This window comes from Passer domesticus, chromosome 3 (assembly GCF_036417665.1).
Source record: "Passer domesticus isolate bPasDom1 chromosome 3, bPasDom1.hap1, whole genome shotgun sequence".
In the NCBI taxonomy this organism is placed as follows: Eukaryota; Metazoa; Chordata; class Aves; order Passeriformes; family Passeridae; genus Passer; species Passer domesticus.
This window is the reverse complement of record NC_087476.1, coordinates 55749671-55765962: the sequence shown is the minus strand read 5'-3', so window position 1 is coordinate 55765962 and position 16292 is coordinate 55749671. Positions and strand designations below refer to the sequence as shown.

At 38.7% G+C, this 16292-nt stretch overlaps 1 protein-coding gene across 3 annotated transcripts in view; it reads left to right on the top strand.

Moving 5' to 3' along the window:
• Positions 1-16292, top strand: part of MOXD1 (monooxygenase DBH like 1) — a 51847-nt gene that overhangs the window by 11354 nt on the left and 24201 nt on the right. For all 3 annotated transcript variants that reach the window (XM_064413205.1, XM_064413207.1, XM_064413206.1), the window contains exons 2-4: positions 2306-2452; positions 3830-3997; positions 4361-4444. In XM_064413205.1, the coding sequence (XP_064269275.1) occupies positions 2306-2452; positions 3830-3997; positions 4361-4444 (399 nt within the window). The remainder of the gene's footprint in view (positions 1-2305; positions 2453-3829; positions 3998-4360; positions 4445-16292) is intronic.

Sequence of the window (16292 nt, the reverse complement as noted above, 5' to 3'; positions counted from 1 at the left end):
TTTGGGGGATTTTATGGTGACTTTTTTGGGTGACATAATTTGATTTTATTTTTATGATTAACATCTGGATAATTTTCAATAAAGGAAATAAAAATAGCATTAGCTATATTGAGACCAAATAATTTCAGGTGAAATCATTGAAATCAGCAAGGCTCTGTTCATTTTTGGCAGCAGGGGTTGGCAGCCAGTGCCTGAGCAGGCAGCAGTGTGAGTGCCCAGCACAGTTCCCATCCCATGGGGAGCAGCTTGATCCTCTCTGGGAGCCTGGGATTTGGGGCCACCTTTACCAAAACATTCACCAGCAGCCACAAAATGGGCCTCTCTTGGTGAGCCAGAACTGCGACCTGTCTGTGACTGTCATCCAGCTGGGTGAGATAATTACACTGACAACCACATTATCAAGGCATATCTGAGCTTATACCTTAATTACAGAACTCTTTTGCTTTATTTTTGCATTCTTGCCTCAGGCTCATGGAAATCAGGACTATATCACAAGGGTTTTTTTTCTGGCTAGAGCTGTGTCTTCTAGACTTGTGATGAAATGGTGAAGTTCACCACAAAACATTTGTGTGTGCACACCTTTCCTTCACATTTCTCAGCTTCCCTTCACACTGGTTTCAGGCAGAGACTTTGAGTCCGTTCACATGAGCAAAGGCTGCTCTTGAATTTGTGTTCCTCAATATTTCAAAGTGTGGGTGTGTTCACTAAGAATGTCTTCCTCCGTTTGAGGTAGCATTTAAGCAAAGATATCACATTTCAATAAAAACTGATGTTCACAAGGTTACAATTCTTGTCCAGGCAAATGCTTACTAGAAGATGGAAACAGAGATTCCACAGAAGAGTGTTTTCAGAGCAGGAATTGTATTGTGTATGGGCAATACACTGCCTCTTTCCAAGTTCTGATGCATGGTAAAAATGGAGGGTTTTGATCCCATAAAGTATCTATCTTAAAAGAACCATTGCAAAACAAGCCTTATTATTTCTGTCTGGAAAACAGCAAATCCAAGTTATTTCTCTAAACAAATAGAACTCATCAGTTCACTTTCTTTCAGGTCCCAGGCCTGTGTTTTGCTCTTTTTGGTGATTATTTTTCCATTTGGCTATTCTCTCATGTATGTACTTAATCATTTGTATTTGTAAGAAGTGGTGACAGGAAAAGAAGAACTCTCTGGTGTCTTGCCCACACACAGATTTCTAGGGTGGAATGAAGTTTAAGATTACAGCTCCTAAATGACCCTTTAGTGAATTAATGAAGTTTCAGTTATTTTTTTACTGCTATCAAAATACTTGGGCATAACCTTTTACTGTTTGTCAGATCAGTTACCTCAACCCTAATGAAAGGGGAAAGCTAGAAATCTCGAAAAGTGAACAGAGGTCCAAGCAGAAATACACGATACAGAAATAAATGCCTGCTGGGGCCAGACAGTGCTGCATTATTTTGCAAAAACACCACACAATTAATGGTGTCTGCCAGTAGCCTCTTTGGCATAAGAAATACATTGCTTAGTTAAAAGACCCTTCCCTACCCCAAACTAGGCAGCAACAGCCTAAAACTCAAAGGAGGGTGACCAGAGGAGGTGCATCTGAGGCAGTGGCCAGCCCTTCCTCGGTGGCCAGGGTGGGAGGAGAGGGAGGGACGGGTCCCAGCTGCACGGGGCTGCAGGAATCCGGGGTGAGGAGGTTAATGACCTGACATTGCTGCCATGCTACTCCTTTGTGCTGGGCCTCTGCAGAACCCTGGATGGGAAGCATCTTTCTTACAAACAGCTCCCTTGCCTCCTCCAAAACCTCAACCTAATCCCAGCAGCTTTTGTATGAAATGAGCACTTTTCGTGCTAGTTAAGCCGTAGGGTTTCTGGTTCCAGTCAATGTTCATTCAAGAGGTTTGTTTTTTGTGGGAAAGAAAAAAACATAGGAAAAGTTGTGGAAAAAAGGAGTGACGCTATTGTTGGTGCAAATATTAAGTGAATTTCATTCTCTCTGTAATGTCTCCTGGAGTTCATGACATCGCAGTTGTGATGAATAAAGTTTCTTGGTTGCTGGGTCCAACCTTTATTTCTGCAGTTACGTACAGGCAGCATGTTGCTAAAATTACTTGAAGAATTCTTTAAGCTGTTTGTCAAGAAGAGTTTCTTTCTTGGAGATTTTGTATAAAAAAATGGTTCAGTGCCACCTCAAATTTATTGTTTAATTAAAAACTGACATTGCAGAATTTTACATGTTTTGAAAAAGGCTTCAGTACTGGACATTGAATTTTATTTTTAATATTAGATTTTAATAAAGGGCAACCTTTCTTTTATAACAGGATTATTTTACAGATGAAAATAGAGTACTAAAAAAGGACCCTCAACAGGATTACCATCTGGAATATGCCATGGAAAACAGTACACATACAATTCTGGCTTTTAGCAGAGAGCTGCACACTTGTGACACAAATGACAAGAGCATAACGGTGAGAGTCTCTGACTATATGTAGAGAGATGAAGTCATTAACACAGCATAAATGTGTATGTGGTAATTAAAATATCATTTTAGTAAAAGGACAGAATTAGAGAAATTAATTTTCCAAAACATCTGTTTGCTCAGGTAAGATACTTGTGCTAGATTTATTAATGTGTTATGTTTAAATGTCAGCCTTCTTTGTTTTTCTAGTTTAATACATTATGTTCTGTAATTTCTAACAACTGTACACAAGACTGAAATAGATACCTCTGGGCCACCAAGTCCTATATGCCATTGTTATAACCATTCAAGAGAGGCCAAAATGATAAATACTTTTAAGATTCTGCACTAACTTGTAATTGATTTTAGAAACAGATATTTTAAAAAAATTGGAGAAGATATATTGAAAGGGTCTGTTTGTTTTACTTTATTCAAAACTAAAAGTGAAAAAAATTTATGGTAAAACTTTCCATGGTAAAATAATTTTCATGGTAAATTCTGGGATTGCTGTGCTATTTCCTAAATATAATTTTAAATTACATGAAGCTGATGACTTCAGTATTGGAAATGACAGAAAGGTTAGAGAGATTTGCAAGGCTTTCTATGCTTTGGCTTGTTTACTACTTCTTTTGGAAGCATTAGTATAGGAGTAAAGCACTATATTCATTATCTGTGTTTTTACAATATATGCAATTATAGCAACATGAGAGGCTGAAAATGCAGGAAGCAAACCCCACCTGTATAAACCACCAGATTCCCAGTGGATCTCTGGTTTGCACACCTGCCGCAAATTCTCAGTATAATTTAGCATTCTGGGGCACTTCAGGATTTATTATAGCACTTTGTCTCAAGGGTCATTATTGCAATCTGAGAATGGTTTGCAGAGAACTGATCTGTGCAGTGGTTGTAGATTGATTTTCGAAACGTAGATCTGACCTGTAATTGAATGTTAGTTTTCCATAGTATCTAAAGACAACAATTTACTGAAGGTATCTTCACAGACTTGAGCCTGGAAAATGTCTGGGGTGGGGGGGAAACATTCTGGTTGTTGATCAAATAAGTAGCATCTCTAGGAAAATGTTTGTAGTGCATTTAGTTGGTTACTTCTTTATGGGTCTGTCCTGCCATTTGAAGATATGACATCCGTTCACAACATTAGGGAAGGAATCTATCAGAGAACAGTTTAATTTCTGTGTATTTCCAATTAACCCACTGAGTACACAATGTTATTTATTTCAAAGGCTGAATTGTGTAGGTAGATGGCTGTTCCTCTGGAATACATTGTCATTTAAATACACTGATGTCACAGCTATTGTAGGAATTATAGGAACTGTGTAAGGAAGGCATTGCTCCTATCCCTTGTGGACATTATGCTGTGTGTTTTCAGGAGAGCACAGTGCGAGTAATATGGGCCTACCACCACAAAGACATGGGAGAAGCAGGTCAGAATTACCATGGATCGAATCGTGGTACAAAGAGTCTGCGGTTGCTGAACCCTGAGAGAGAGGAAGTCTCATCTGTCTCTTTGCCATACTTTGACTTGACAAACAAGGACGTAAGTTACTCCTACATGCTGTAGAAACCTCCATGCTGTAGGTTTCTGTGGAGATGAGAATAAGGTGGTAGCCAAAGCCTTGACTTACACAATGAGTAGTGTGACTTTTATGTATAGATTAAACATAAGGAAGAAATTCTTCATGATGATGTTGATGAGGCATTGGAACATGCTGCCCAGAGAAGCTGTGGATCCCTAGAAGTCTTAAAGGGATGGGGCTTTGAGCAACCTGGTCTAGTGGAAGGTGTCCCTGCCCAAAGCAAGGGCATTGGAACTGGATCTGGACGTCTAAGGTCCCTTCCAACCCAAACCATTCTGTGATTCTGTGATAATACTGTGTTTGTGCCCTTTTTATTAAGACAGGTGCCTGTACCAGACAAGGACACAACATATTGGTGCCAAATGTTTAAGATTCCTGTACAACATGAAAAGCACCATGTGACAAAGGTGAGTAATTCAAACACAGAAAATGTAGAGGAATTTAGATAATAATTACACTTCAAATCAGTTATTGCACTTTTGAAATTTTTTTCACTGCTTACTGGAGGGAAAACAAGACCTCTTTCTATATTCGCGAATATGGATTAAGTGTTTCTGTATGTGAGCCCAGAATCTGGCTCAGGTGTGCCCTGACAACTGCCCTGAACAGTGACAGACTCTCTTTCTTGCAGTTCTTTTCTCCTTCATCCTCTCTCCCCTAAGAAAATGATGTTGAAAATTATTTCTGTCTGTAAATATTTCTGGCAAGGACTAAGTAAAATTGTCTTAAAACACATTACATCAGGTTTCTACTTTTATATAGGAATTTAATGAATTTGTTTAAGCAGATAGTAATTTTAAAGTAAAAAATAATTAAATGGTGATGTTTGTTTTAATAAAGGGCCAGGTTACTTTTTGATTCCAGTTACCTTTCTTGTGATGACCAATGTGGAGCCAGGGTACATCACGTAAGAACACACACCAGTATTTTCAGCAGTTTCAAACCTAAACATTATTTCAAAAACAGATGAACATTGTTGTTTATTTAAAAAATAATGAAAATGTGAGAATAAACATTCACACAAGGCTCAGCAGGATCCTAGGTGACTTGAAAACCCACATGCATAAACATGTTTTCCTGTAATGCATTTTGTAACCTTTCTGTTTTAAATTGAAAGCTTAAGAGTGCTGAGGGAAAGATGCTTCTCACATTTCTCCCCAAAAGCAATATACCGAAGACCTTATAAAACAACAAATTCTTATTTTTCTAATATGCTGAAGATAGCACAGTGAGATAGTTCTGGCCCTCATTTTTCTTTCTTTGAACCCACAAATGCATTAAGTGTAGAATTCTATTTCTTCTTTTTTGTTACTGTTGTCAGTCATATTCTTCAGTGTATTCAGTAAGATTGAAATTTTAAATTCATTCAGAGAACTTAACATATGATCTCAATGTCTCTATGATAAATACCAATAATTACTCTGAAATATGGTATGTTTGTGCACTTTATCACAATGAACAATTGCAAGGTCCAAATTTCTGCCTTCAGGTACTTGATTTTTAATCACATTTGAAATTGGTGACAGCTACTTTCACTGTATGAAATGGAGAATTGTGTTACAGTATGTATGTCAAGATCCCTAGTTTTCTGCTTTCAAGTGAGAGACCTTCAAAATGGTAATATCAGAATCAAGCTTTCCATGTTAAATTTGGTGGAAGTTGTAGATATTTGCTGTTCTGCTAAAAGGTTCCCCAGAAGTATTCATTATTTATAATTTCTAAATTTACTTTCTAAATGCTTTGCATTGAGCACATACAGTTGCACCTACAGTTGCTCAGTCTTTAAAAATATAGTGTTTGGTTGAAGCTGAAACAAGATTTTAGCTCAGAAATACACTAGCTGATTTTTCAGGATAATGTTATATTTTTAATTTTTACAATAATATATAAAGAATATTAAAGTTTTAGAAATCTTATTTTCAAATCAGCATATTTTTAATAAAGTTAAAAATTAGACCAGAATCCTCAGTTATTTTCCATCTTCACAAAAACAAGAAAATTTCATATTGTTGCTTAAAAATTTTTAGAGAGAAAAAAATGCATACAGAAAGAAAGTAGATTTAAGTAGGAACACTTCCTTAGCCTTTCTTTTCAGGGGCACAACTTATATTTTCCTATACGTGACGTTTTGAGATGCCACATAGAGGGTTGTTGTGGAATTGTATCTATGTGCTCTTGCAAACTGATTAAACATTTCCTAAAGCCTAGTGATACACAAAGGATGGGGCTTATGGCTACTGGGGAAGATATTAGCTGTGCAAACAGAGCTTGAGTTTCACAAAGGGGAGGGCGGATGAACTCTTTGGCCTCACCAAACTGTCCGGGTTAGTTAAATACTTACATTGATGTTGATTCTGGATTCCTTCTGCAGCACAGTTTTCACACAAACCCACACATCTCATTTTTACAGACAGAAAAAAAGAGGTGTAGACATGGTACAAATTTTTCTGTGGCATAATTGAGTCTACTTCAGTAGTGTACCTGTGAGCTGCCTTTGGCCATTTCTGTGCTCCTGTGTGGTTTTGTGGAGTGCTGAACTGCTCAGTTTGGCACTTGCTGGACAATGTGTGCCATTAACAGTGTGCACTTAGCTGCACTGATGTGTAAATCTGACGGTGATCTGGGGTCTCAAGAAGGTGCATCAGCCACAATTGGAAATTTTTTCCTATGTTCCACTGTTCTCTGCCATTTCTTCCTTCTCAAAAATTGCTGTGAGCACTTTATAATAAAGTACTTAAATATCAGTTTCATCTGGAAAGCATGATGTTTTAATGAAGGAAACTTAAAAAATTAGACCTGTCATTAAAGGTAGAGGTCAAGACTTTTAATTGTCTCTAGTTAACAAATACCAGATTCTGAATTTAAAAGGATTTTTTAACATCTATTAAAGTTGCATTAACTAAAAAATATTATCTTTAAACCAGAATATATTTAAGGTATTTACAAACATGTTTTGTAAATACAATCTAATGGTGCCTAAGTTGGGTACCTGATAACACGTGGGTCTTAGGATTCACCTGCAGTAGTGTTTTAGTTTCTTCTGTCTGCACAAGGTGAAGAAATATCTAGTGCAAGAGATCTCAGTATTAATCAAAGATAAATTATGTCAGACCTTAGGTCTCTTCTTTCTATTTAGATAATATTCATGCTACTTTCCAGGAATCACAGGTAATGGGAAACAGCATATTTTCATTGATCAAGCTGCTCTACATGATATGTAAATTGTGCAACAGATAAGATTGTAATCAGAGGTAGAATAAGGATATAGACAAGTAATTTCTCCTTATGCTGCATTTACCAAGGGAGAACATGGTCTTTTCTCCCTTGGTAAATGCAATAAGGGTACACTCAGCCAGGTTTAGAACTTCTCTGTTAAATCTTCTTTTGTTTCACATTTCTTGCAACATTCTCCTCAGGGAAGAGATTGTGTCTTCCTACATGTCCCTACAATGCCTTCTGTTTCTAATGCCTCCAGGAACTTCTGGAGAGACAGCTCATAATAACATGCCTGCTAAGAAATGAAACAGAATAAGACAGCTTCTCAATAGCTAGGCATAATAGTGACAATAGTGATGCAGAAAACAACCAAAACCAGGCTCTGAGCTGGTTTTGTGGCTCTATTGGTTTATATCACTCTTCAGCTTTAAACTGCCTACCTGGCTGAATTGTGGCTCCTTAAAAATGTATTAAACTTCTGCAGGATTTCCCCCCAGAGCATTTTCTATTAACAGAATCCATTATAAGGGCAATAGGTAAATTTTGAAAATAATATAGGCAGAACAGATGAAAGGGCTTGCTTGGAGGTAATAGCAGGCATTCAAATCAGATATTTGCAGGATGGCCCTGCAGTGGTCCCAGAGTGGTGGATTTTGGCTGCTCTTCACATGGAGAGCACACAGCTGCCTGTGTGCAAACTCCTCCTGCAGCTATGTGTGCATTGACCTGTTCTGCTGCTCTGAGCTTCAGGCAGTGGTGTGTGCCTCAGGCTCACTACCCAAGGGATTTTTACTTTTTTCACATTCAGAAGTTAGCTGGGAGCTTTCTCAGAAGTAGGTTTCTTAGAAAAAAAGCATTCCACTTATTAGCCCAGATTTTCTGGCGATGTGTTTAAGACTATGTCTTACTGGGATTATTTGCAGTTCTCTGTAAATGTCATTATTCTGACTGGTCCTGAATGTGCCCTTTAATCACATTCCTAAAGAAAATTCTCTGGTTTCACCAACTCCACCTCAGGAAGAAACTCCACTCCAGCAGAACCTCTCAGAAGGAGGGAGAGCAGGATCCGCTGGTAGAGCAGACATCCAAGCAGGTCCACACACCTACCTTTGGAGGAAAATGTTTCTGTCTCTCTGCATAAGCCGTGCTGAGGACATGTTCCTGGGTGTGGAGAGCCCACACAGGCAGAGACACCGCTGCACCAGGCTGGGAGCAGGGCTGACAGAGAGAAGGGAACATCCCAGGGAGCACACCCTGAAAATGGGTCTCTGCATCATCCTCCCCTTTGTAAATTGGTTTGTCTCTTTCTTTTTGCTCATTCAATTGAAAAAAAAATCAGGGGCAGCCAACTGGATCTTTTGAAATCTTGTCATTTTTGTACCGTTGAGGTGTCCAATTTTCATGATTGTCACTGTGTGTGGATCTGTGTGTGCTGACTTTATTTTGACAAGTTGTAAGACTATTTGCTGATAGGTTTTTCCAGCCTATTTGCTGAATTTATCTTTTCCTTGCTGTGAGCAGGCATCATGAAGATGTTCACCAACAGCAAGAAAGTGAAAATTTGTTTCACATTCATAAGAAATACTTCCCAGTGTTTCAATAAACACAGCTCTTTATATTCAAAGCTTGTTCTTAACTTCTTTTTCTACTTGTGGTTCTGCAGATGCAGCTCTTTTTTATTACTATCTTTAGTTTAGGTTTCAATACTCCATGTTTTCTGTCACTTCAATTTAACTATATTGCTTATTCAAATAACTGCATCTGGTAAGGATTCATGACTCTGTCTTCACATTTACATCAGATCTTCCATGTGCTTGATTGTTTTTTCTGCTGCAATTAAAAGACCTTAAGATACAATATTTCTTCTACTGTCTAGATTTTCTGTGAATCCTTTAGACCCATATTCTCCCTCTCCACCTGACAAATTGTTTAATGCTGTGTGCAAACTGCAAATTTAGAGTATACACTGGTGAAAGACTGGTATGGATATCCTACATGCCAGACGTGCCGTAATCTATTTGTGTGAAACTTTTCAGCACAGCATGCCTGTGCTGGTTCCAACACTGTAAATTTCTCCCCTATGTTTTCTTAATTTCTTTTTAAAAGACTGTGTTTTTCTCAGGAAAAGTAGTTCCTTGGGCTTTATTAGTAATAATCCCCTAGTCAAAAACCTGTCAAATATTGAATTTTACTTCAAGAGTAGGAAAAACATTTTATGTAAAATAAACCTTAATGTTGGGTAGTACGGTCACTTTGTTGTGTCTGCATGTCTTTTCTCTAAGAATAACTCATTTTTCCTTAGTTCTAAACTTTATAGGTCATTTCAAAACTAGTATAGTCAGAGAAATACCAGCAGAAATGCTGTGATGTGGCTGTGCCCAAGACCATAAAATATTTCTGATTCTGGAAGAGAACTTTTTAAATGGAACATCTATTAGAGGGCATTTGGCATTGGAAAGGAGGATAGTAGTTGCTCTTTTGTATGCCCTTAGAAGTTTTGGTTATTGTCTAAAGCAGTCCTTCCACGTGCATTATTTGAACCTGCATTATTTGAACCTGCTTATGAGAATGGTGTGAGCAGGTTTAGTTCTGCTGAAATGGGGAAGAAGCCCCACACTGGGGATTAAGCTGTGTGGTCAAAATCCAGTATCACTTCAGTACAACCCATGAACACTCAGGCAACATATTAAAGACAGTAAATTTTCAGCCATAGAGAGGGGCTTCCTCTCATCTAACCTGACTTATCTATGGGCCTGAGCCAGCTGCTTAATTGACCTTACAGTGGCAAAACTCGCTGTTTGTATCATCGTAGAGGAGTTGTCAGAAATGTATGAGCTCAAGCATTCTGTGTATGGTTCAATCTCTCTCTCCACTGATGGATGAGAGAACCCAGACCAGCAGCCTGTGTTAGATAAGTAATGCCCAGATGAATGAATCAGGGGAAATATATCTCAACCAAAAAGACCAGGGGAGAGAAGAGACTGTAATAAAAGCAAAAATTACAAAATAATACTATTTAAAAAAATTTGCTTGTGGGGAAAATGATCTTCTCTCAACCACAGCACTGTGTAATTTTTTTGGCACTAAGCCTACGATGTGACTAGTGAAACAGGCTAATCATATAAGCACAAAGGACCCCAAATTATTTAGCGTTATCTGAGAAGTGTTACATTAGGCATATTTGTATATCAGCAGTAAAGTTTTCCATTGCTGATCTCCTTAGAAGAGGGAGCCTCTTTTCAATTAAAGAAAGGCCTGTATTAGAACACACCAGCAGCTGCCAGTTAATCTTCATGTTCTGTTTTCGGGCAAACTGATAAGGAAGTAAAAACTCCAAAAAACTTGTTGCCAAGGGTAACTGTGCTTTTTGACAGTGGAATGCTTTGGTAATACCAAAGACCCCAGTGTGAAAGTACAAAGGGACTCCAGTTTAAGAGACTGATTGATTGGAAGCCAGAAGGGCAGCTTGTAGCCTGCAGTACCTAAATGAGGGCACTGATTTCTAACTTGAGTGATAGCAGACAATAACTGCTTGTTACTCTCTGGCCTGAACTTTTACATTTTGCAAAATGTGATAACTCTAGCAAATTGCATCATGCAGCCTGACATAAACAAATGTTCTATATTTTCCCATGCATTCCCCTACAAAGCAATTTCAGCCCCAGTAAATTAGATTGGCAACCAAACAATCATCTTACGCTGCAGAGCTTGTAAGCTATCTGCCCTTTGATCTGCAGGGCTGGCTCTTTGGTGCAAGCCTGAATTGGCCCATTGGGCTTTGCAGTGCTAAGATTCATGTAACTGAACAGGCTGAAAATTAAAAGTTTCCCAAGCACTGTCTGAAGAAATAACAGAAATGCATTATTCTCTCATAGTCTGCTAAATTATTTCAAATGCAAAATTATTTAAGGTATTATTCCATTCTGTGACCACAGATTAAATCATATATGACCTCAGATTTTGCTGTCTTACCAAACTTTATATTTCTTACATATTTTTATTTTGTGGTAGTCTTCTTTCATTTCACTTGTATATCTTAACTATAAAAAATATTAAATTATGCAGTTATTACTGCATTATTTATTCCATACCTGGCAAGCAAAAGAACCCTACTTCTGTCATCAGCAAAGTTGAATGTCTAGTTAATTTAATCCATTTTCTTCGATTTTTTCTTTCTAAATAAAAACAACATGCATCCATTATGGCAATGCATTGACCATGCCAGCTGGTGGTAGGAAAATATGTGTGCTGTGTGATTTTTTGATTAAATAAAAGTCAGATGACAGCAGCCTTTTTTAAAAATGTGATCAGAAGTAAGCATGGAAAAGGGGAAAGTACAATTTTTGTGAAGATCTCTGTTTTACCTCCCAATTGTGAGAGAATTTGTGGGGTGATCTTCAGGAGACCATTGCTATTAGTTAACCCCATTTTGTTTTGTGCCATGTCTTTATTTTTTTCCCTTATCTTTAGCTTTCTATATGATTTTAAAGTAAACCTATGACTAGGTGATGCACTGAAAAGAGAAGAAAATTGTCTGCAGACAAACATCCAGTACTTCTTATCATCACAGGCAACAAAACATTTCAGAGCAGCATTTCTCCTTAGATGAGCAGTTACAAAGCATCTTTTGTGCAAATAGCAGAACAGCAGGCTCATAGGTAGTAAAATCTCTCTTGATGGGGCTTGTGTGGATGGACCACAAAACAAACCTAGCTTGGTTCTGCTAGCATCTTGGTATTGTTTCTGAAGATCAACCTTCTAACTCAGACACATCACATTGTAGCAGCATCGTAAGCAGATTTTCAATAAGGCAAAATAAATTGCTCCAATGGTATTTAAATGGAGCAGAACTTTCTGTTCCCATCTAATTGAAGTATTTCTCTTCAGTACCAATCTTTTAATCTGCAGCCCCAGCTACTGGTAATAGTTTCCAGAAAATGATACTATGACTCTGTCACTCTTTGCTTTCACTTGCAGTGCACAGTAGTCACAGCTATGAACAAAGCATAGATTCATAAACTCCACATTAGCAACAGTGGGAAAATAGACAGACAATGGTCAGAAAAGGCCTCTCCACCATGCCCACACATAGCAGACTGTATTGGGTTTGCATGGCTATGTTTTGGTGGCAGGGGGGTTACAGGGGTGGCTTCTGTGAGAAGCCACCAGAAGCTTCCCCCATGTGCAGCAGAGCCAATCCCAGGTGGCTCCAGGAAGGATGTGCCACTGGCCAAACCTGGGCCCATCAGAAATGGTGGGAATGCCTCTGTCATAACAGATATAAGAAGAAGAAGAATAAAGAAGACTTATATTGTGCAGATGTAATTGTAGTGAATAGCAGAGTGAGAAGAGGAAGGAACTATTCAGACCCCAAGGTCAGCGAATAAAGAGGGGCAGGAGCTGCTCCAGGTGCTGGAGCTGAGATTCCACTGGAGCCCCTGGTGCAGAACATGGTGAGGCTGGGCCTGCAGCCCTTGGAGGATCACAGGGCTGCAGAGATCCACGTGCAGCCCCTGGAGGAGCCCATGCTGCAGCAGGTGGATGCCTGAGAGGAGGCTGTGACCCTCTGGGAAATGTGCTGGAGCAGCCTCCAGGCAGGGACCTGCAGGCCCATGAAGAGAGGAGCCTGGAATAGTTTCCTGGTAGGACTTGTCACCCTGTGGAGGACCTGTGTTGGAGCAGGCTGTGCCTGCTGTATCCTGTGGAAGAGTGACCCACATTGGAGCAGTTTGTGGAGAACACTTGCTCATGGGAGGGACTCACATTGGAGAAGCTCATGGAGGACTGTCACCCATAACAGAGGCCCTACATTGGAGAAGGAGAAAGACTCCTCTCCCTGAGCAAGGGATAAACATGGTGTGACAAACTGACTATAATCTCCTTTCCCCTTCTTCCTTCCTTCCTTCTTCATTACTTGCTGGGACTGAAACTGTGTCTTTCTGTTTTATGAAGTGCCAGTCACAGTTTTGGTTTATAGATAATTGCTATGGCATTATTTTAATGCAGAATTTGAAAGAACCATGTAATCTGAAAATAGCCCTTGTGTGACTTCCTGCATGTCTTGATGGGTGATGAAGTCCTTCAAAAGGGTATACCAGGATCTGATGCTGGATGAGAAAATGTGGAAAGAGTATTAATGTGATCATTACTTAATTGCTTATTCGTAAACCCTCTTAAGTTTGTATATTAACCCTGCAGATATAAATTTTCAGAGGGTTATGAGCAATAGTTCCTGAGTGTTGCTCTGGAGGCTGTCATGTCAAAATCAGGAGCCTTGTGGTCACTTTATCCCCTGCTTTCCCTTCAAACTGAAGACACCAGGGTGTGCAGGTTGGTGGCTCCTCTGGGAGCTCAATATCTGAACACTTAAGGTATTTCTCACATGTGGTCCTTTTTGGTAGCCTCTCACAGAAGTCAGAATGTCATCTTCAGAAAACGTGTTTCCTGGTAGTGTACTTCTGCATGTGCAAAACAAGAAAGGGAGATACTGTCAATTTTCATGTGTTCTGTCTTCAGGCACAGCTGCACGTTCACTCCGAAGCAGGAGGAGCAAAAGCGTAATGTTATTTTGGCTGCATGATTGAGGGGATTGTTTTGCACTACTACAATAGAATCAAAACCTCTGTCATTTTGCCCTCAAAGAAATAGACATTACTGTGCAAGAATGGTGATTCCATGGACAAATGGGAGTACTTCACTGACTTTATTATTTCTACTATTCAAATTGTACATTCCTCTTGAATAGCTTTAAGCTCTTTATTGGCTACCCATTTTGGCCTTAGACCTGAAGCATATTTGGTTACATATAACTTTTTTATTATACTGTTTTCATAAGGAAGTAACAATGTTCATGATGACTTGCCAATTAATTCTGCTTGAAGGGTGTCAACTGTGCTGAGAGAATATGGTCGTCCTGAAGACCGCAACCACTGCCAGTGGCTCTGCTGCTTGGGAGTACAATGAGAATACTGCCAGGATGCATAACCAAAAGAAACATGTTTGTGCTTGACCTGAGCTTTTTATGAGATTGCTCCTCAGGGTTATAATTCTTAACTATTACTAAATGCATTATCTTAAATCTTCACGCGTACGTCAGGCAGAAACAATGTTTTATTGGTATTTCTTTGAGCTATACTTCTTTCGGATTTAGTCTAAATTACTGCAAGTCCTTAAAGTCTGAAACTCCTTATGAGTGGCAGAGTTCCAGGCAATAAATTAGGAATAAAAATTTAAGAATGGGCCTGATAACAGAGAGAACAAGAAGTCCTAAAACCATCTCTAACTCTCGTTTTTATACTCTCATTTGGGATTATTGTTTATTATGTTTTTTGATTCCTCTTTCTTAATTAAAATATTTAAGTTGTTCCACAGAAATTCTGGTTATACAGTATAATTATTAGTAGGACTACATGGGGAGAGAAAGATTTATGTAAATTTAAATATATAACGTTCTCTCCAAGCTAAAAGCACAGCAACCCTTAAATTTTACCCGAAAGTACATATTTATTTTTTCCAATAAAAATTCTAAAGCTTAAAACAGAGGTATGGTAATTACTTCTTAATACTGTATAGAAATAAAACCTTAAGTGAGAGCCTTCATTGAACAACATTGTCACAGAGTAAACAAGTCCTTTTTTTACACCAGGAACAGGAAATATCTGTGCTTTGAATAAGATTTTCTATTCATGTGGTAAGGGCCTTTCCTCCTCAGTTATGTTAGAATTTTTGTTCTACCTTTAAAAGAGTACCCAAAACCAGGTAAGCCCAAATATGCTAACAATACAACTTAAATCAATCAATCAATCAATCAATCAATCAGATAATATTGTTATTTCAAATTAAAATTATTATTTGAATCTCACTTTGGGGCAGGGGGAAAACCCTCCATGCATATTAAGTACAAATCATACAAAATCCAATGCTTTAGATTGCATAGAAGTTTCAGTCTGGAAAAATCCTATCCTCCAAGGAAACCTTACCTAATCATATTATGAGATTAGGGCTGGGGATGTTTTCTGTTGCCTGGGCCTTTTTCTTTTCTACATGTCTGTTTTTATTTAAATACAAAAATCAAGAGCTGTGACTAAATGCTCAGGTTACAATTTTCTCCAGCTTGAAGGTACAACAAAATGTGTATGAGAATAATTTGGGTTAACAGTTTTACCTTTGAAGGACAATTCAAGTTAAGCAGAAATGCTCCCTGTTGTACCTCAGATGTAATCATCCCTGATGACCGTGAGGGAACCAAAAGCAGTGGCTTTGCTCTATTTCCTGCAATTAACTCACCAAAATGCAGACTTTTCTAAGTGTTACAGTATAAACTCAGAAGCACTTGGAATAGAGAATGATTTAGAGGGATTTGTTAGAAGTGATGACTGAATTTAGGATCTAGATTGTACATTGAGGAGAACAAAAATGAGCACTAAGCTGTGCATGTGCAAATGATCTCAGGAAAGATTACAGCAGCAGGTCCCTGCTAGACTGCAGCCAGCTGAGCGCTGGAAGTGTCTCTTTCAGCTCTAACTATTCTGTGGCATTAATTTAATGTTTTCTGACAGACAGGGTAGGGTGGAGGCATGGGGAGGGTGGTCCCTGCCTGACCCCCGAACGCCTTAACTCTAGGCTGAAAGTCTGCAGCAGATTCGTGTCCCAGATGTGACACTGGTGCAGGCAGGCTCTTCTGGTAACATGAGATAGCTGCTTGGTTGGTAGTGCTAAAATCCTGGTCTGCCCTGCAGTCATGGATTCAACATCTACCCCAGCCTAGAGGCGTGTTTCCAGCTCCTGTTTTAGCTCAGCACACCTCTGGGTTTTGTGCAAGAAGCAGCTTTAGGCAACAATGTCTGGTGGTTTTCTTTCAGAATATTTATAGGAAAATAAAGCCATATTACTGAGAGGTTTCTTCTGGAATATATAGATTTATTTTTTTTCTGAAAAAGACCTAACTTTATAAAGCCAAATATTTTAAGTATTTGCTTTTCTGAAGAAAAATCTAAAATCCTAAAGGTGATGTTTTAGATAAATATATGATAATTTCAC